We start from the raw sequence: 22,182 nt of genomic DNA on the forward strand, positions 1-22,182 counted from the left end.
TGTCTGCAAATCCCGTTACTAACGGTGGAATGTCAAATTTCACTTTTGTTTTCACACCGGGAGACTGTCTGTACATCTCCAAATTGATGGCATTAATGACATGATGTGACATCAGACATCACTGAGCAACTTTTGATTTTGTGCCTCTGTATGGGAAACTCTGCATCTCACAGTCAAAAACGCCTTCTAGAGTATGGGATCAAATCAGGGCCAATATGTTTAACATACTAGAGGCCATCTGACGAAGCGCATCATCTAAGCGTTGCCTGACTGCCTGACTGCCTGACCTAAATCGTGATGCTCGGCTGCGGCGTGGGAAAAAGATAGCTATTTTTGTTGAAATGGGAAGCATAGAAAGCAAAAACCTTAGCGAGGCAGCTAGTGCTACCAACACCATTGGGTGTTGGTCAGGACATACACACTGCCGCTAATAGTTGGTACTTATGGGCAAAGCAGGCTTCCTCACACCCTAATCATTAGAGTGTGAGGAAGCCTGCGTTGCCCATAGCATTAGGGCCTAATGCTAGCCGCTACATATGGGGTGTCAGCCTGATGACCGGCTTATGGTGTTCAAGCCCTCATTACTCTCTAATTGGGTTTTAGTACACGAGAAGCCTAAGCTGGCTTCGAGTTACATTTTCACAGTTAAAATCGCTTTATCATGACTTTTTCCCACCCAAATGTTGCCCATTGGAATCCCGGGTAATGCTGTTCCAGCCAACCAGCTCTTTGGATCGTCCCGACATTAATCCAGTGCCTTCTGCCAAGCGAGTGGCCACTTGGTGTTGAGGAAACTTGGTGTGAAGCTGTGTTGAGGTCAACTCTACTCTATAATCGAGACTTGTGAGGTAAATAGTATTTGTTGTGTGCAATTGCAGTGCTATGTAAAGTAGTGTAGTTTGCTTATTTGCCATGACATTAGATGAATTAGCCATCAAACTGTTTTAGCATTTTGCTTTTGTCCAGCAAACAGGGCTACAGGAGTAGAACATTTGAATTGTTACTACAACTCTTGTGGAAACCAAGGGACTATTGAGACATTTTTCATTTATTTGCTGTAAGTCACCTAAGCAAGCTGTCTTCCATGAGCTGGCCATCTTCATCTTTGCAGACGTACGCCGTCTCGTATTTCAACTAGACACTGCAGTGTCATTTGCTAAATGAGACATTAGCTAGACAAGACAGACTGAGTGTAGCTTGCTGGTGTAGCGACCCTGAAACTCCACTGAGGCGCAGCGCTTCACTGCCATGTGTTGTGTTGGTTCACTGGTGGCGTATTGGTGCAAACATGTGGCCGGCGCGATGCCAATGACAGTTTATTCTCAGATGTGTTTCATGTTGCTACCTTTTGGTTTTGACCAGAGGATGTCATTGGCTGCCAAGTTTGCCATCAGAGAAGAGGGAGCAGAGGCCACAGAAAGCCCTGAGGTGTGATGGTGAGTAGTGAACAGTGACCGAGGGTGGGGCACGTTGTTTGTCCCGCACTGAAGCTCAGTCACCCACAGGAGCTCAAGTCTTCCCCTGAGCTGTTTTGAATCCATTTGGATTGAGCTGACTTCCAGCAGACTCTCACCAACACTTCAAGTACTTCAAAACAGTCGGTGTGATATTTAGTCAACTGGGATTTGTCCTGTGAGCCAACTCATTGATAAAGCATTTGGGAATATATTGTACTCAATTCCTCTTCTCAGAAACTACAAACAAACACTATCTGAGGCAACACATAAAGGACATCAGTTGCCTTTAATTCATTGGTGTGCAACGTTTTGACATTTTTTTGACATTTTAGTAACTTTAGTATAAGTGAGGTTCTTTCAGACAAAGAAGTAGGCAAAACTCATTGAAATCCTTAAGGTTGAATCATTTTTTCATGGAGTTCAAAGGACAGTGATGAATTGAATCAACTGTAGTCAGACCTCTTTCAATTTCCCGGAAGCTGTTGACCTAATGAAACAAAGTAAACCCAAGGCTTTGTTTTCTTGACTTGGGTTTATTGCCGCTGAAATAAGTTTATTTCAAGTGTGGAGTGCCAATAATCTTGTCACGGCCATTTTGTGTGTGTGTGTGTGTCTCCCTCAGACTAGAGCCACGAAGGTGAGGCTGCGGATCTTTGGATGTGCCTTGTTGTTTGGACCGATCGATGGGCTTCAGCCGCCCGCCAGAGCTTCCCTGCCCATTACAAGCCTTCCACCAGACACTTGTGTCCTCGGACGGAAAGAAGCTTTCGTCCAAACTTGGAGACTCCAGAATAAAGGTGCTTCCCTGAGCTCCTTGCACCAGGCCTACAGGCCTTACCTGTGGATTCTTCAAGACTGCCTTCCTTCAAGCCTTTCACTTAAATCTTTCTCATCCAAAGGAAATGTGAGACGGTGCCCCGTTGTTTTATCAGCTGCCATTTAAATGCACGCTTGACAACAACAACTGCACAGCCTTTTCCCCTTGGAAAATGACCACTGCATTGAATCGACATGGAAACGTGTTGTGTTTTTTCACTCTGCTTTGTTGTTTTGTTTGTTTCTGCTTTGGTTTTGAACTGGGCGCAGTCTTGGATCACGCTGTTGTTGGTGCCTTGAACGTCAAGCTCATTGCACCTGATTTTAGCAGAGCGGTCGCTTGCTGAGATTTCACTTCATTCCTGTGAGCCCTTTTCACCACTAAACTGTCAGCACGCACTCCTCAGGCTTGTAGACCTTTGTTGAAGCCTTGTTTTTTGCCCCTCGATGCAAGCTGGAAGGTTATATTGCCAAGGGACTTTTATTGTGAAGGGCTGCGTAACTGTGCGTGCAGGAGCATAGAATCAACGTCATCTAAGTACCCCTCGATGCAAGCTGGAAGTTGGGGTGGGGCTACATGTTGGGCGGAGCTACAAGCTCAGCCCCACGTTTCTTTACATTTTAACTGCATTCAGTTTTTATTGATGGCACAAAAACAGCACACACCTTCATATTTAACACGTCTGACTTGCCTGAATGTGTTAAAAGTGTTAAATCCTTACCAAAATGTAGTAAAGAAGCGTTTTACTTATATGCATCTGAACACCATTTTGTCATTGTCTAGAGTGGAAGAGTTTTTTACACCCGTATTATTTCGATATAAATATATAACAATATCTGCAAACATATGCAAAATCACCTGTTAAATAATGACATTGATGTTCATCACACTGAACTGCATGGTAATACAAAGTATGATAAAACTGTAATTTTCCAATATTCCCTGGTTTGTTTATAGTATTGTTTTGTAAGATTTTAATTAGTATTTCTTTTAATCATTAGACAACAGAATTGTGTATCACAATAACTGATGATTCTGTTGAGAGACCATAAATGATATTGAATTACTGCCCAGCCCTACTTCAACATCTAATTGATGCGTAGGATTTTGACTAATCAGTGCATAGAAGTTATTATAAGTTATTAGAGGACCATTACATAATATACACAAGTACTGTATAATCTCTTAAATTGTTTCTAGTGCTGGTGAGAAAATAAATGAACCAGGTAGAGAATTTTTTTTTTTTTTTTTTATAGTCGACTCAATCTGTAATCTGCTACTATACATTCATTTTGTCCCAGTTGTAATTCCCATGCAGTATTTAAGGTAGAACATGGAGTATGACAACTTGATGAAAAGGGCTTGAAGTTGACCCACAAAACCATAAAAATAACAGAGGACGCAAATGTATTGACTTTGTTCTTAGAAAATCTTTCTGTATTTACAAGTTTTAACAGACAAGCAGGTACAGACAAAGAGTGCTTATATACAGAGCAGCACAAGATGTTAAAATGAGTGCTAAAACAATACGCTATTTACAGATGGACTACAGCGGAAAGTACAGACTAAGAACAAGTTTTATCACAAAACTTCTGTTACTCTACTCGGTATCACAAATTCCATGAACTGTACAGTTAAAAACCAAAAAATGGTAAATCTACATGAAATCCAATGTTTCTCCAATTGAGAGGCACTGAATTGTATATATTTACATAATATATACATATAATAGTGTATAAGCATGTATGTTTTCATACATATATAGCTACCTGTGGTGCAAAAGCAGCAAAAGAAATTATATTGTATGGACTTCAATACTACAAAATAAAAAGTTTGTGCTAAATGGGCTGACTGACAAAGTAATGTTACACCATACATAACTACTATACTGGCAAAAAGAAAACTGAGCGTAGGTAAATAATATTCGCTCAAAGTCCCAATGGTCTTAAGTGAACAAAAGGTTACAGTCAGTCATTCAAAAACAGAAGAGATTGTCAATAATACTTCAAGTTCATGCAAAGGTACAAACCATTAAAATGAAAAAATAAACATTATTTTCCCTGTTGACCAACCAGCTGTGCAGCTTTCCCTTCATTGTGACTTGAAAGAAGGTGCAAAAGAAAAGGAGGGACTTCCTCTGCGGGCTATGGAACAGAGTTGGAGCGCAGTACGGGCACTTGGTGGGTAGGGAGAGTCTCTTTATCGGCCTCATCCTGGCTGGAAGGGCTGCTGACTGTGGCAGTGTTGGGTGGTGCGGTGGTGGTGGTGGTAGCGGCGGCGGCGGCGGTGGCACTGGTAGTGGTGCTGGTGCAACTGGCGGCGGTGATGGTCGTCTCCTCCTCTTTGGGCTGCTTACTGGCAAACTCGGCGATGCTGAAGACAAACTGGAGGCAGCCCAGTTTGATGTAGCTGCCGTGGTGGAGCAGCGCCGTGCCCTCCCAGCCGGCGCCGCTGCCTCCAATCAGGCTGGAGCTGCTGGCCTTGCAGTTGCAGGAGAGCCCGGAGCCGCCCTGAGGCTGGCAGCTCATCACTCCGCCCGCCGGCATCAGACCCACCAGAGAGCTGGGGCCGTCGTCCTGCTCCCGCTTCTTACTGCGGCCTGCAAGGGGTAAATAAGGACAGCATTAGAGAAAGCACCTATACAGACTGTGGTACGTGAAAGCTATCACTAGGGTTAGTTTGGGTTAAGAATCCAAATGGGGTAAAAAAAAAAATTGACCCCAAAAGCACAGCAGCAAAATTTTATCCATGACCTGACTAGTGGCCAAGGTAGTGCCAAGTTAGTGTCAAAACTGTGGGAGAAAGGCCTGAGTTTAGATCACTTTCATTTACATCTTTTTACCAACATGTCTCATTACAGAGTGAGCATCAATATGTTGAAAAAGACACGTTGTGGGTCCTTCTTGTGTCCATTGGCCCATTAGGACTGAATTGGGTTAGCTCTATAGTGAAGATATTGATGAGAGCTGGGTCAGAATTGATCGTATGATGGAAAAATAGGTTCCAGGTCAAAAATGGGCGCACTTCTGCTTTAAGGAGCTGCTAACCCACCTAAAACAATTTCATTCATCTAACTGAAATTCATTAATTATGTTTCCATGGAGAGTTTTAGTGTCCCATGATGGCCTAAATGCCATATCAGAATCGGGCTTCAAAAACCCACTACCAATGGGGGATTCTACTTGCATTATGGTGACTGATAAGGTATGAGGGCCGCTCACGTTAAGGCACGTAAAACGATCAAACACCAAGTGTGTAAGTGTGTGGAAAATGAGAAACAGACTCACGGATAATGCCTTGGACTTTGGACACCAGGCCGCTGGGTGGAGATGGCGAGGCCTTCTCAGAGAAGTCACAGGAGTAGAGGACGTTGTCCACCGTGGTGCCGTGCTCGCTGTAGTTGAGCAGCTCATAATGCTTTGTATTCTAGCAGGAACAGAGAACTCATTTACACCATGTCCATTGACTAAAACGTCAACAAAAACCACAGCGCTTCCACGGGATGATTGGGTAGAATTACATGCAGTACAGTACAATATACAAGAAGCAATGACAGCGGTGTAAAAAACACCTACCTCATCATAGAAAATACAGGCATGCTTCCCCGATACGTAGTTGCAATGACCGTAGTTTGTAAGGCACACATCCATGTCAGCACCTGGACAGAAAGAGGTTTTAAGAGTCAGTCACCCACCTTTGATTCAGTGGACATGATGCAGTTTGATTAATTACATATTTATTGTAGAGTTGATCTATGCTACACTGGTTGTCTATGGGAAGCCGCCCTTAACTTGAATTGATTCCAATGTGACATTGTGATCAGATTCCACATAAGTATGCATGGACATGTTGGTATTATCATTATTCTGGGTTTCAATGAGAGTTATAGTGCCCCATGGTCTTAATGCTGTTTTAGAGGCTTTTCCACCGTGACAAGAATACATTTCTATGGGAAAAACGTGATGTTGACATGAAATTGGTCAAATTGGTACAAACTATCGGCAGCATCAACCCAGAAATAACAGCGCTGGCCTTCAAAAACCCATATTGAACCCTACTGTTTACCAATGTCTTTACCAACACACAGGATCAGATATAGCTATTCCTTGTACACTAAATGAATTTGGGTGAATGGCTTGGATGTTATAATATAGTAAGCACTTACCAGATCCTATGTACAATGTCCTATAGCACATGCTGACGGCTTCTCCCTTTCCCGTCAGAGGGTAGAAGACCGCTCTGGCCTGCACCTTCTTCTGGCCTGTCAGGAAAAGTCTGGTTAGCCTAAGTGTTGGCAGCATTCACACCAAGCATGTCTGGAGCAGATTATTTGAACTGGTTTAACAAAATGAACTGAGGGCAAACCGCAGTCCGGACTGATACTCATATTCAGCTATTTCTTCATGTGTTCTTAACTGGGAAAACTGTAGAAACAAACTGTAGATGGACACACGGCATTTAACAAGAGGTTAGTTAATTTCTTACTATCGGGGCGTAGCGACGGAGGTTTCAGGGCGGTGGAGGCCAGAGGAGGAATGCTGGGCGCTTTGGGAGGGAAGAGCTGCTGGATCCTCTGCCAGGCCAGAAGCTTGATCATCTCTCCGTCCAGCTTGTCCAGCTCGATTCCTACAGACACATTACCGTCGGAGGGGAATGACACATTCAATTTGGTTCAATACAGGCTTATGGGTAGTAAATAAATGCAAGCTGCTGTTACAGAATTCATCATCCTCCTGACTTGAAATCATGCTCACAGCCACAATAAGATGGTACAATGGTAAGTTGCCTTAACTACTTTAAAACAGATTTCACCCTTTAATAATAAACAGTGAGTCAACACCCTTACCCCCGTCATCTTGCATGGTAGCTTTCATGCGGCTGGACAGGTCGGCGATGGAAGAGAGAGCACTAGGGAGCAGCGAGTCCATCACTCCAGGACTGGACTTTAAATCTGTAGAGGAGAAGCCTGCAGGGACAACATGGGGTGAATGGAAGTGGCATTGATCTGAAGGATAGCATACTTCTGACTTTGAAATGTTATCTTATAGCTATTATTTGGCTGTGTGTCTGTGTGTGTAATAAAAATACTCCCAAAGAGTCCATTTCAACTGTAATATATCCAGCCCCATTCTGTTTATTCATTCCCCTAATCTGTCACTGATCTTCTTCTCTGCATGTTCTTCGTTGGGTTATCACAGCAATCGAGCTTATCGAATCAAAGTAATTGTTATTATTGCTGTGGAACTTGAACTTTCCGAAGCGACTGTTTTGCAGGCAACTGGTTATATTTCCATTGACCAAAAGAAGGAGCTGTAGGCTATGGATTACTGTGAACATCCAAGTCTTCGGCAGGAAAATCCCTGTACTGGGGAACATGCAATGAAGCACTCAGCTGTGTGTGGAGGACTTCAATTTGTAAAGATATGAGTCTCTTAACATTTTGATGTGGATTGCTGATACAACACCAGTACGAGTCCCATAAAGTATCATACGAAGAAATGTTTGAATGTTACAGTTGCAGGTAAATGTGCTGATTTCCTAAAATGCATAGCCCTAAAACATTTACCTCCTGTGATGTGTGCAGCTGAAAGCCTGTTTCATTTCAGCTGGACCAAGAGCATACAGACAGTTTGATATATTGTTATGCTTATTCTACACACACTTCCTTCCTGAATCTCAAAGGGGGAGCAGTTGTCTGCATTATCTTTTCAATTTCATGATTTAAGGCATTTTCAATCTTGCCATTTTGCTGTTTACACAAGGCTTCATTAAAGTTATGGTTGCAGTAGGGTTCTGCTGTATGGGCCTTTACTTCAAGGGGTCAGAGCACGGCGCTGACTGCAGCAAGATTTTCAAGCCATAACTATCATTTAAATAAACAGCAAGGCCTACACAGGCCTTATTCTCTTTTTATGTGTTTGGATTATAGCCAGTGAGAGAAAAGACCTATCCATTTTTAGATTAGACAAAATTTGCTATTACACATTTGTGTCCAAACAAACTGAATGTGGATTTGGAAAATAATTTAGTGCGTGCATTTCTACTCAAAGCCAAAATGGGCTCTAAATATCAGAACCAGTGTCATGATAATGGCAACAACAGGGTCAAAGGCTATAACTGGGCGGTGACTGGAGCCATCACATGGCTGCTATAAACTCTTGAACAACTAAAAAATAAATAAATAAATGAATACAATAATAATATGAATATCGGCACAAAAATAATCAGGACAGTTTAGGCAATAGGCTACTGTTGTATTTTCTGTAGGCATCACAAGTTAGCCCACTGTAGCCAAGACGCTCTATAAGTGAACACTGTTAAACTATTCCAACTATCTGGGCTGAACATATGATTGTTACCAAATCACTGACACAGCAATTTGTGAGGGAATCTCAAGAGAGACTGGCGGAAATAAAGATGCAAACAAAACAACATTTATGATGAATTATTCAAAAATGACCCACGGTTCAGATTATGGTAACGTTTACCTACAAGAAGCATAAAACATTAAAAAAAAGGACTGCTACAGCAGTAAGACATGCCTTCTAAGCACCATGGCTATACCATTTTTGTTGCAGCCCTAGAAAACGATCTAGCTCAGAAGTTCAATAACTCAAAGGTCCAAATGTACCAATCCAGCAATAGGTAGCAGCGGGGCAGTCTGAGGGCTTCTTCATTGGTTAAGAGGAGTCCTTACCTGCCGGAGTCGGCGTTGATGATCCCAGCTTGGTCGTGCCGTGGTCCTGTATGCCTTTAGCTGGGGTAGCTGAGTGGGCACTGCTGGTGATGGAGAAGGGGGGTTTTTCGTCACTGCTCATACACACTGTCTGGAGCTCCAGCTGGCTCCTGTGGTTCTGCTGCCCCGTGTGGTGGCATATCGTCGGGGCAGTGGGACAGTCTTTCTGGATGCAGACCTCCATAGCGGTCTCGCTCTCCCTTTTAACCGTTTCTCCTCCTATGTGGTTAGCCAGCCCGGCGGCAGAGGCCGAGTCTGCGGGGCTCGTACTAGGCTTCAGTCTGTGCTGCAGCTCCGCCTGCCTGCAAGAGTCTGAGGCACTGTTACAGTCTACGGGTCCGTTGGCTTTGGGAGGATGGCGCTCCTCTGCTACAGGCCCGTTGGGTTTCCTACAATTCTGACAGGGCGTCATGATGCATTTACAACTATCCAGTTCTGTCGTGGGGCCCCTTGCCACGGCACCCCCGCGGGGGTCATCGGGTGTACTGCAGGGTTTAGAACAGGGGCCAGGGGAGGAAGTCCTTTCTGAAGAGGCCCGAGATTTGATGTCCTCTGATGTTACGCAGGGTCTAATATCGGCTTTCTGCTCAGAGTCCCACTCTACTGATGATGGTAATGATGCCAAGGTTGATGATGCAGCCTTTTGCTTGATGGATAGGTGACGCATGATGCTGCACTGAAGGGCGATGACATCTTGAAGCCACTGTCCAACACAGCAAAACAACATGTTTTACAACAGAACACGAAACGGACATCAATTGTCAATAAGATTGTCAAATCAATAGTTTTTACAGGCAAAAGTAATTAATATACATTTTTCACAGAAATATGTCACCCTGCCCTTTTTCAGTGCTACTGTTTAGAATCAGAAACTGCGTGTTAATTTCAAACTTGGTCATTCGCTTATACAATGAATCAAGTTTGTAACTCATCATGAAGTGCAGCAGAACTGAGTTTAACCGAGGCTTTAAAATACCATCGTCTCAAAAAGTTACCAACAAATTTTTACTAAACTTTGGTGCGTGGCGGGTGGAAATTTCTAACCCTGATTACAGTGATTTGGGAACACACTATTACACAAACTGTTACAGTGTTGTTAGAGCAGATTACATCGGCCTTTGTGTGCATACCTCCTGCTGCTCGGCCTCTGTGGTGAAGTGCTTGGACGGCTGGTGGTCGGGAACGCCGCTACAGGCCAGCTCCGACTGGCGAACTCCTGCTGGAACCAGCATGGGGGGAGGATTCTGGTACTGGGACTTGATGGCATCTGGCACCTGAGTCCAAACAATGTTTCACAGAAATATGATCTTTGCTTCCTTAAACACTTACATGTTGATTATTCTAACATAATGCAATGTTTCTGAAAGACCAGGGTTTCCCAAATATTGATATTTGAGTAGCCTGCGCATGTAGATGAACAGACGCCTAAGTACATTGTTGTTTCTCGTCAATGTATTTATAAAAAACAATTATTTGATGCTGTCAAGCACTGAAAGCATCTTAGTGACCTACAGCAACCATAAGTGATTGCGCCAATGATGCAGCGAATGGTACTGGTTAGACAGACAGTGTTCCTTCGAGTCGTGCTGGCAGAGCCAACATTACTAAGTTAGCTATTGCTCATTAGTTAACACAGTAAGAGACTTGCTAAACAAAATGTCAGTAAAAATGCAGCCAAAATACAACCTACTTAGAGACACACACAAAAAAAGTTAATCTTGATTTAAATAGGCTGAATTGAAGAATAAAGAACATTTAGCAGCTAACTCTCACTCTCAACCTGTGGGAAACACTGAAGAGATTATAAAAATTACTGCCTATAGAACTTCTACACTTTTACTCTGAGCCTCTACCTTGATAGTCTTCTTGTTGTGCTGGTGAGTTGTGCGTCGATTGGGTGTATTTTGCCGATGGACGCGGCGCAGGAAGTCCACCTTGACGGCGTGCTGGGACATCCTGTCCTGGAACTGATCGAAGAGCTGACAGCGACTGGACAGGCTCAGGCTCCTCTGGTTCAGCTGGACAACAGGAGGCAGCAGGTTAGCATCTCATCTTAGGGATACTTTATTTTTTGGGGAGAGTAGGCATTCAGGTTATAGAGGTCATAGGTCATTTGTTTTGTTCTGACCCAGACAGCCAAGACCATGTCTCTTACCACTAAGTGTTCAACATGGTTTGGGCACATCCATTTGCCAGCAGGTAAGGCGGTGAGTGGAGGGTCCAGACAGTCCATGTGGAACAGAAGGGGACAATAGTCACACTGGATCAGCGGCGCCATCCTGCAACTCCTACCAGAGGAAATACAAGGAGAGCAGGCAGTTATCTGATGGATAAATGTCAAACGAGCACAAGGTATCATCGTCTGCATCTCAAATGTATGTGCACATCTGAGCGTGTAATGCTGCAGTACTAACCTGCTGCAGGAGAAGCACACTTTGACTGGTAGAGGGACCAGGCCATTGGGGTCTAATTCGTGCTGAGGCCTCCTGAATGGCTTCCCCAGCAACTCCTCTTTCCTCCTCCGTTTGCTGCTGCCTGGAGAAGCAAGCAGGATTGGAACAAAACTTTAAGGAAAAATCCACCCCCAGATACTCTTATATTGTTAGATGGTCTCTCTGCCTCTTCTACGATGGATTTCTCCCTGTATGATTGTTGAACATCGGTGCAAAATGTTGAATCTAGAAAGAAGGCCTTGCTCTTCAATTCTAAGGGACTGAAACCAAAACCATTGATGTTTAAGACAGATGAAACAGTTTCTGTTATCCAACTCCATTGTAGCGGTGCTGGAAATATCCCTAGTAGTCAATATGACTAACCTGGCAGTGCAGTGGTGCAAGTAAGCTCATTGGGCAGCTGGAACTGTGTGGGGTTTCTCTCCATAGCAGCAGCTATTAGCAGCTGGAAGGGCCTCTTGAGAAGGCGTGGTGTCGGGGCGGAAAGTGTGGCGCCCTCAAGCTCCAAACCCTGAACTTCCTCCTCGGGCTCTACGGTCTCCTCCTCCCCGTCGTTCTGCTCTTCCGAAGGGGTCGGGGTGGAGGAGGTGTTGGAGGTGGGCGTACCGGGCCGGCTGCTGGGTCTGCTGCTGGTCCTGCGATCCAGGAGGCGGACCTGGGCCACCCTTAGACCGGGCCCCGCTGCCCCAGCCCCGGGGGGCAGGCCGTCCAGTCGCAGGGGGCCGGCGTTAAGCTCCAGCTCCACGGCCGGGGATGCCGCGCGCTTGGACAAGGTAGGCCTGTCTGGTAGGCCGTTAGTCTGCTCTGACTTCTGCTCTCGCTTCTGAGGGATGGGGACAGAGAGAGAGAGAGAGAATTAGAGACCACTTGGCATTTTGTCCATTGATTTTTTAAGGACTATGGTTAAAGGTAAAGTTAAAGATGTTACTTTACAGTATATTTTATCATGGGCTGATAATGCAGGCATGCCGAGCATTATGAATCCATAATAAAATATAGCACACAAACAGTTTGTATCTACTTGTTTAGCAATTGCATTACCATGTCAGTGGATGAAGAACAGGTTTGTAAGAGTGAAAACCTATTGCTCACCTTTTTTCGAACATTACAGCGATGACACATCCATTCCCCCGGGGGAAGCATTTCTTCACTTAGAGGCGGGTTGCTGTAGGAAGAAAAGAAAGACTACCATCAGTGTCCAGATTGCTAATTAGCAAGCATCCCGGTGTCCCAACATGTAGCAGCTATGGAACGTTACTGCAGCCACAGAGACTCATTCATTTCTAAAGCAGTTTACGCCATCAATGCAGGGTTAATAGCTCTGTCTAGTAAAACAGTGGTAAAAACATTTCCTAATTAGAGAAGAAATCTCAGTGCAAGACAACTTTCAACATGTTGCAATTTTGCTAGTAGACTAAAGCCACTCTGCCTCCATCTAGTGGACTGATTTTGTTACTGTATTATATTAAGGAAAATGCCTGAAGCACAGCACAAGCATGTAAAACATACAATGAATTAAGTCTAATTCAATTTCCAATCTGTTTGTATTATGTGTTACAACGTCTGAGACATGCAACATCATCTGTGTGGAAAGAGATGCAAACATACATCCTGATCAACTATCTGAATATCCATGCTGTAGGTCATCTGTGTCACATCCCTCAATGACCAAAATAATTATACTTTTTCCAGTCAAATGAACTTAGGGAACTTCATCTTCATTCAAAGTTAAACACTTTCAGATAAAGAGGGATATAATTCAGTGCAGAAAAGGGATAAAAATCCACCCTTGGTGAAGCAAGCATGAGACAACTAGTTGGTAGAACCACAATAAATCAAGTAAAACCATCTAATGATTGACTTGTAATGTGTAAGTGTTAACGTTAAGTGTCATTTTACAGCCAGCAGCCTCGCAATCACATGCAAACATTAAGCAGAAGTTGCCCTGTGTCATAAGTTGAGGATAATAGATCCATGCAGTATGCTTCATCTCAAAATGCTGTGATATGTGATAATGAACAAATTGTGATGAAGATGAAGCGAATCCCAGGCATGCTCATTTATGGACATACACATTCCTCTGTTTGCTATACTTGTTAAGCACCCGGTCCAAACGACACGGTCTGAACTCAACTCTTCCAAGTGTCACGGTTAAAATAATCGTGCAGACAGATGCGTTGTGTTTGACGACGAGAGCTGCAAAGCGGCATGGTAGAAATGCTAGGTGGCAACCTGCGAGGCCTACAACAAATACACTATGCAGCATCTCCGACTCAAAAACTGACACAACGTTTCGTCTGTCGTATTTATGCACCTTTTACATCCAGAGTTGGTTTTTAAAGGTTGGTAAGATGGCGCTGGAATAGAACAAAAAAATTCAGGGAGGTCGCCATATTGTAAACAGAGGCAGCCTCGACTCCATTTTTAGCAGCGGCAGCTCCACAGCCTGCAGCGGCGACAGGAGGGGAGGACCGACTGCAAGCACATTTTAACCAATTTCACAGACTAGAACAAGCCCACAACAAGTAGATACACGTTTCCTATAGCCCATTGCCTTTGGTCGACATGGATTTTAATTGACAATCATGAATCAAATGATGGTCTTGAATTGTGAAGCCTGACTGCACTGCATCCAAGAGAAATGAGACGCCAAAAACTATCCGCACACCTAACTTAAGTTACATTTCACTGTATATCAATAGCGAGGTAACATAACAGTCATTTTAATTAAGTTGCTCGACGCCGCCATGAAACGGTTTACATAGGTTGAGCCCGAAACGTTCCGTTCTATTGTATTGAAAGACAGTGTGACCAAACTCCATTCAAAGCAGTTTACAGTTTATGCTACCTTGTTTATCGGTAAAGGGAACATACCTCGTACAACATGACTTAAGATACATTTCAAATCGTTATTGTCCACTGCTAAATTCGGCATACAAATGATCCACAGAGCGGCAGTTTCTTCCAATAAAATGACAACTTTACTAACACAACACATTGCTCGCTACCGCCCTCCACTGCACATTTAAAGAGTGTTGTGGGAATAAGAGGCGAACCAGTGATTAAAGTTGCAATTTTATTGAAACAACTGCTGCTTGGTGTATCGAGTGTATGCTCAAATTAAGAGTGAACCGTAACAATTGGCAAACGCTCTTTAATTAAGTTATACGAGGCGTGCACGTTTGATTATTCGAGGCTGCAATAAATTGCCAGATTTTTGATAGATGTATCGCCCTTTGCCATGCCGGGAGAGCGGAGCGCATCGGTGAAAACAAAGCTGAAGTAAGTTTAGTTAGCATTCTCAATCTTTGTACTGCAGCCAAGAGAAACTCAAAGTTACAAGCCCTTGTATCCAGCAATGCATGCATGGCTTGTTCATCGGCGGTGTGTTCTGCCTCTTTGCCCAGTGTTTAGTACAAACACACAGAACTTACCAGCACTGGAGGTGGAAGGCTGCAGGACAGTGGTCACAGCAAAGCAGGTCTCCTCCCTCCCGGCAGCTATCGCAGGTGTCGTGGTTGGTGGCCCTGCCGCTCCTCCGTACGTCCCTCACCAGCTTCCTACTCCTCTTCTCCACCTCCTCGGATTTTGGGGGCGCCAACAATGTTTGTATTTGCTGTAAAAGTTGTTCAACAATTTAAAATATGCTCACAACTGCCATGTCTGTTCGGTTAACTATGGTGTTGGAAAACATACAGCTTTTGTCCGCTGTGCCATTTCATGCTCAGTTTAGGGAGTAACTTGTGGCCTCCATTGGGAGCCCAAACTACTACCGTTAGCTTGCTGAATAGCGCTTGACAGCAGGCTGGCGTGAATTGCAGATAACATAGCTTAATATGGTGTCAAAGAATACAAACGTTAGCAATAAGCAGTTATTTCACTCATATAAGGCCTTCCAGCTCAACAGCCTCACCTCCATTAAGCCCCCAGAGGTATCCAAATCGTACACAATCGTCGGGGTCTCCATTTTGTCCCACATTCATCCAGGAGTAGACGTTGCAAAATGAATTTGCGATACAAATGACTAACGAGTGCACAATGTTGAAAGTAGATCCTGGGATAACTTTCTTTTTGCAACTATTTTTGGCCCGCAGATGGCTGGCCAACCGATGCTAGCCAACGTTAGCTGGCTATCGACGAAGACAAGACGTCAACCAGTCAAGGTTGCGAGGCTAGCGGGCTCACTAGCCTGCCCTGTTGGCCCAAAAAGACTACAAAAACAGCGATAATCATATAATTAAAAGAACGTCTTCTTAGCACCACTCGCCACGTACTAGCGCCGAGTCTACCTACAATATTCTACGTCAAACGACTGTTGCTGCTAGCTACAAAATCCATCTGCGGCCTAGCTGGCCAGCCATGATTCTTGTTTCTGCTCCTGCAAAAAGGAGCCTTGTAAATCTGCAAACCCGTTCGCTCCCATTGTCAACACAAGATGTAGCGAAAAATATGGAAACAAATTCGATGTGTCGTGGTCCAATGCACGGTTGCCGATAGCGTTCGGAAGTTATACTCCGCAAATCAGGTATGTGAAGATGTAAATTTGGTTGGTGTTATTGTTGTGAAAAATGCTGTGCATCAACACTGGCTGCTAGCAACATCCTCTACCAGTTGGCGCAACCGCGAACCGCCGGACGCGCATGCGCATTGGTGCGGATACCAACATTGTTACTGGGGAATATTCAGACTAGAGACATAGCGATTATAAAGCTGCATACGATAGTAATACTACCAGAACTACTACCACCACTACTGCCGCAACTATTGCTGATGCTACCACCGCTATTACTAATACTACTGCGACTGCTGATTCTATCAGTATTACTAATAACGTTAGGCCTACTAGTAGGCTTACTACCGCTGCTCCTAATGCATGTACTAGTACTACTACTCCAACTGCTAGTAATACTGTTAGTGGTGCTGCTGCTGCTATTACTGCTGCTAGTGCTACTGCCATGGGTACTACACAACTATTAATATTAGCACTATGCATCTACAAGTACTGCTACTATTAATACCACTAGTAGACCTACTACTGCCAGTACTAGTACTGCTGCTACTACTACTACTAGTACTGCTACTGCTATTTCTATTACTGCTTCTAAAGTACTACTATTACTACGAGTAGAATTTCTTTCTTTCCTGCAGATTAGATATTTTCTCCAGTTGCTTACAGCCCCCACATTTCCATCTCCAGGAAATCATCCATTTTCTAGTTGATATCTTGAGTCTTCCTGTTGATCAGAATACAAATTCTATTTTCTATGAGTGTGAGTGCATGGGCTACATCATGGGGAAGGCAAAGCCAGAGAATTTGGTAAAAGTCACGTTTATGCCAGGTTTATTAATCTTCTGCTGTACCCAAGTCCCTGCCTGATAATGGGTGATTGAATTTTTAGCCCTTGCCAGCAGAGGGAAGCAGTGCTCTGTTATTGTTGGGTAGTTTTGCCAAATTGATTTTCCCCACTCAATTTAAAGTTTTACATGATTGCCTTGGGAAAGTTTGCCTAAATAAACATATTGTTTTGGTGATTTCTCAGCGTTCTCCAATTAAAGGCTTTAACTTTAAAACCCACGAGTGCCTGGTTTTTTTATGTCATGAGAGCTCATTTGTGGTCATAAAATTCCCTTCCTTTTTTCCCCCCATTGTCTTGTTAATATTGTAAGAAATTAAGAAAATGTGAGAGCAACATGTGTCTCGCACCTTTATCTGTGATGTTACAAAAGAGAGCAGGATGATATGAGAGGTGGCCAGCATTTTTGAAAATCCTAATATTCATCTGCCAGTCTTTTTCATGTTCTCAAATTTGAACCATACTGTCCAAAGCCATAGGAATAAAACATACAAATATTTACACCAATGATTTTTCCTCATCTCAATATTGCTGTTGAGTCTGTAAGGGAACATGATGGTCTCATCTGATGTCACATAGCAGTAGGTTAGACCAATATATTGGTTTGATGATATAGATATTGGCCTTTCAATAAAAATCGAATATCGGCCAGTCCATATTACCCCCCATCCACCACAGAGGTGAGGATCGACACCTACACAGCAGGGATGTAGTGAAGGGTAAACCCACCCAAACTGATATAAATATTTGAGGTGAAATCACAGTATACATCATAGGAACTAGTGTGACCACTATGGAGGCAAGATCACTGAGAATTTGACCCTTAACTATTCCACCCACAATTGGGCTCGGAGGGGGGAACCTGACCACAGCCAGTTTCACAGGTTAACTTCAATGACGAAGCCAAAACAGTCAAATTGCCATTACAGGCTAGTTTATTGTGCTACAATTCTTAAGGAAACCCTGCAAACATAAGAAGTTAAAGGTGACAGACAGTCATACTACGATTCGATTTGATTTTCTCCCTGTTTCTATTGGCGTCCCGTCGATAGGTGTTTACAGCAAGCCAGGGCCTGTAGAAGGAAGAGCGTGGGGCATTTGTGTGGATTTGTTGAGAATGATGTATTGCAGATCTGGGAAGGTGATGGAGGTTATGGTGCTGGCCTGCTCTGGCCCTTTGCGATTGTCTCAGTCCCTCCTCCTCCCCTCTGTTGGGCCCTTCTGCGCCCTGAGGTTGGATGCCTACCACTGCTGCTGATAGTGGGGGAAGATTGACAGGCCCCAGCTGCAAACCAGGGACCTTTGCTTCCCCAGCCCAGCTGGGCCACCATGCCTAGATATTCAGTACCACAACACCAGGGAGAAGACATCAGGAAGCTAGTTGCCTACAGCTGGAGCTCGTCAACCGTCACACCTGATGTCAATTCCAGCTCGTCAGCGGCTCTAGAAGAGAGGCAGCCTTCAGGTCATTGTGGCTCCAGCTTGTCCCCAATCCTCATGATAGTTTCTCTCTTTCTGCAGACAAAGGAGTTGCCTGCCTAGCTGCTGGATCCCTATGTCCAGTGGCGTGCACAGGGATTTCTCAGAAAGTGTCCATGCCACTGAAAGACACACTCACTCACTGCGTAAAGTGTGTGTCTTCGTTTGTGACGCAATTCAGCCTAAATTAATATTCACTCCAACCCAGTTGGGGGGGAGGCATATCAGCATGTACTTATGCCCCCAAACCCAGGTGGCTTCAGGTTGGCGCGGGCAGAAGAGGTGCCCCTTTTTCATTTTTTGCCCCTGCCCCTTAGAGAGTCTGTGCACGCCACTGCCTATGTCCACCTTCCAACTTCACCTCGCTGGTAGGGTTCCTATAGGTCTGGAAATAGATGGGCAATCATGTGCCATGGAGGGCCGAGAGTCTGCAGATTTTGCTGCTACACCATAATAGTTTGGTCATTATGTGGATAATGTTTAACACTAGAAAGGCCAAAGCCGATCTAGGCGTTGATATTTTCAATTTTAAGTTACTCTCCTCCTTCCATAACATTTCTGAAATATGAAGGCTTTAAATAACTGTGTTTTGTTATTCTAAAAAAGCCAATTGGGAAATATTTACAGGCACTTTTTGCAGTTTCGATCGAAGCTGACTGCGGGACTGAACGTAGCGTACGCACTTTTCAAGTGTTGCGTGTACGCCATCTTTCAGTGTGAAATCTATGCAGACTTTTATACACGAGGCCCCAGGTGAGGGTTCGGTTGGAATGAAAACCTACATACTCTTGGCCCTCCGTGGCACATGATTGCCCATCCCTGACGTAGAATGTGGTAATTTCCAGGTTTTTGGATGTTTGGAAATTGCACAAAAGTTTGTTAAAGCATGGAAAACTTCCCAATACACATACAACTACACATTTTCTGTGGTTTTGGCACTGTCATCTCACACATTCTATTTGTTGCTGTGAAGAATGATCTATAAAGATGTAAGGGCAAGATGACAATTTGTGTAAATCATGCTTAACACCAAAGTCTTCAAATCAAGAAATCAAAGTCTGGGAAAAAGTGTGGAATTTTGAAACTGAAACTTGTAGGATGCCCTCCACTCCCCACCACGTCTTCCCCTCCCTACCTCCACGTTGGTCTAATGAACTCTCCTCTGGGGCTTGTTTGCACCATATTTGCTGTGTTGTCTGGTTGCGTTGCCCAACCGGTGTTTTCCCGACACCGCACCTGTCTCACTCCTGTCATCACTTCGGTGTGTAACAGATGCTTTCTTCAGTTATGGAGCAAAAGGGGAAATAACTGCAAGAACTACAAATGGACAACACATGATTTTCCCTACCACTGACTAGGTGGGGTGGGTTACCCTGCCTTGAGACCTAAAATTGGGGAATTGCCTAAAATTTCATTAGTCTGGGTTTCAATGGAGAGTTTTAGTATCCCAAGATCGTGTGAATGCTGCTTCAGAGGCTTTTCCACCCTGACGACTAAAATTCTAGGTGAAACACTGAATGCTTTGTTTTGGGTTTTTTTTGGCATGAAAGCAGTCAAATTTAAACAAATATCGGCTTTTGGCGACTTCATTCTATAAGTATTGGTATCGCCCTTCAAAAACTCATATTGGTCTCACTGTCAAAATATGTTAGTGTATTTATGTCTGTATATGTGTATATTATCTTTAATGTATGTATGGTATTCTTTGAACATATTAATGTGTTAACACAATGTAAATGAGGGGAAAACATGAAATATATTGGTGGAAATACCTATAACACATGGAATAATGAAAATGAGATTACATTAGATCTGAATGAAGACAACTGAATCTGAATTGGGAAAACCAAATTTGAAATGAGTTAAAAGTTACATTCAATATTCACATTCAGTTTCAAATTATGCCTTTCAAATGCAATTTTTGAAATCATTTATTCAACAAATTCCTTATTTATTTCGAGCATGACAAATGAAAATGTATTCAAATACAATTTCTGCTGGCTCAATTTCTTTCCATAGATTACTCCTAGTGATTTTCAGTTTGCAACACACGCACGCACACACACACACACACACACACACACAAATTGACATTGAAATCATTCACCAACAAATACTCTCATTATTCACACAAGGACACAAGTAACTAGGCAAATATGACAAATGAGGTCTAAGTATCGTTTTTTTTTTTCTGAACAATAACTTTTATTGAAGATGTTTGTGAAGTAGCTTAATCAGTACACTATGTACAATGAATCAAAAATAGGTTAATCATCATCATTGTCATCACACCAGCTTGCATGAATACATATTCTCATTCAGATGACAATGAATGTTAAACGACAGTAGCGGTCTAAATTTAGACGCAATCTCCAAACAGGCAATGGCAATATGAACAACAGCTCATCTTGGTTTGTATTTTCCTTTTCTTTCAAAGAAAGGAAACACGCTCTGTCACTCTAAAGTGTTTGAACTGTATTTGTGATGTAACAGATAACTGATGTTAAAGAAACTTTGAGCAGAAATGAAAATGCTTTTGTCTTGCATTTAATTCTGCACGTTACATGTGAAATCTGTATTTCTTAAATATAAGATAAGATGAAACTTTAATGATCCCCATGGGGAAATTGGCCACTGTATATGGGAAAATAGGGGAAGTTGATATACTGGTATATGTAAATTTATATACTTTGTATATTAACATTGCTTCTTAAGGGCCTTCTAGTTAAGGCACATTCTGATTAGGGGGGTTACATCAATTCAAACAACAAAAGAAATAAATATTTTTGGGCACACTCCCATTCAATTTGAGAGAGCTGAAAAGCAAATGCTTGAGTTTTCTGTTTTTGTGTAGTTTAATTCTAAGACCCTACTCTTAATATACATCCCATAAATCCATAAATACATAAACATTGTTCTTTAAGTGGTGGCAGGAGACATATAATGTATAACGTACATAACACAACATAACATCTGGGTTATATGCACTTATTGGCACAAGCTCCGCATTGATTTCCTCCTCTTTCCGAGATGTTGCACTGAAAGTCTTCAGGATGCGAGCGCAGGATTTAAAAACTGTACAAACCGCTGCCGGACCATTGTTGAAGGGCTAGAAAAATAATCCAGGGGCCCAGCCTTTCCAGGGGTGGTGTGTCGTCCTCTCTGGGTAATAGAGGGAGGCTCGTGTTCGGTATACAGAGAACAGGGTGCAGATGTCAGGAACCCAAGGGAGTCACCAGAGGGATGAGTGCGACGGACGCTCAAAAGGCCAACAGGCTTCCTATCTGTCCATGCTGAAACACACACAGCCGTGCCTTCAAATTGAAACCTCGTATTCTCTTGTCTCCTGCAAAGAGGAGAATATACTCAGCGGGCAACTAAGAAAATACTTCTGAATTAAGGTCACTGGATCATAATAGACCCACATTAGATTCAATTTTGTCCAAGGAACCCACATGGGAAGACATTAATTGCTGTTGATTTGGTATTTTGAACTGTCTACACTGTACATGCGGAGATAACAGCAGTGAGAGTGAAACCTAGGATTACAATAGTCATCCTTATACTTTCTCTACTTCTAGTGTATTCAATTATAGTGATATTATGCTATTCTTCAATTTGCAGGGGACCCCCTGGAGCCCCTTCACGGTCCCCCGGGAGTCCCCACACCCCACTTTGAGCTCAAAGGCAATATTGGAAACATTGTCCATCACTGCCTGTTGGTGGTGGCTGTCAGTACTGCAAGCTGCACTGACATGCACTAGCAGCAGGGCCTGGCACATATAGTATGTGAGACACTATATCATTTTGTGTCATCATGGGTCGCAATGCATGCAGAAGAGAAAGGAGTATAGAATTGAGACTCAGTGTGGGACTGAGTCTCAGT

General features: G+C 43.4%; 2 protein-coding genes across 2 annotated transcripts in view; both read right to left on the reverse strand.

Moving 5' to 3' along the window:
- Positions 1–3,733: 3,733 nt before the first annotated feature.
- On the reverse strand, positions 3,734–16,037 carry phf12b (PHD finger protein 12b). Its single transcript, XM_071912413.2, has 15 exons — positions 15,377–16,037; positions 14,898–15,079; positions 12,556–12,628; positions 11,827–12,286; positions 11,425–11,545; positions 11,166–11,298; positions 10,864–11,028; positions 10,141–10,284; positions 8,972–9,713; positions 7,121–7,240; positions 6,760–6,900; positions 6,440–6,535; positions 5,850–5,932; positions 5,562–5,700; positions 3,734–4,873 (listed from the first exon to the last, which is right to left on the reverse strand). The coding sequence occupies exons 1-15, from the start codon at positions 15,440–15,442 to the stop codon at positions 4,419–4,421; spliced, it is 3,120 nt and encodes a 1,039-aa protein (XP_071768514.2). The 5' UTR covers positions 15,443–16,037; the 3' UTR covers positions 3,734–4,418.
- Positions 16,038–21,612: 5,575 nt separating this feature from the next.
- Positions 21,613–22,182, reverse strand: part of LOC139921993 (seizure protein 6-like) — a 125,330-nt gene continuing 124,760 nt past the window's right edge. The window contains exon 18 of the mRNA XM_078284234.1: positions 21,613–21,642. Coding sequence (XP_078140360.1) covers positions 21,613–21,642 — 30 coding nt within the window. The remainder of the gene's footprint in view (positions 21,643–22,182) is intronic.

The sequence above is a fragment of the Centroberyx gerrardi genome, chromosome 6, assembly GCF_048128805.1.
Source record: "Centroberyx gerrardi isolate f3 chromosome 6, fCenGer3.hap1.cur.20231027, whole genome shotgun sequence".
Taxonomy (NCBI): Eukaryota; Metazoa; Chordata; class Actinopteri; order Beryciformes; family Berycidae; genus Centroberyx; species Centroberyx gerrardi.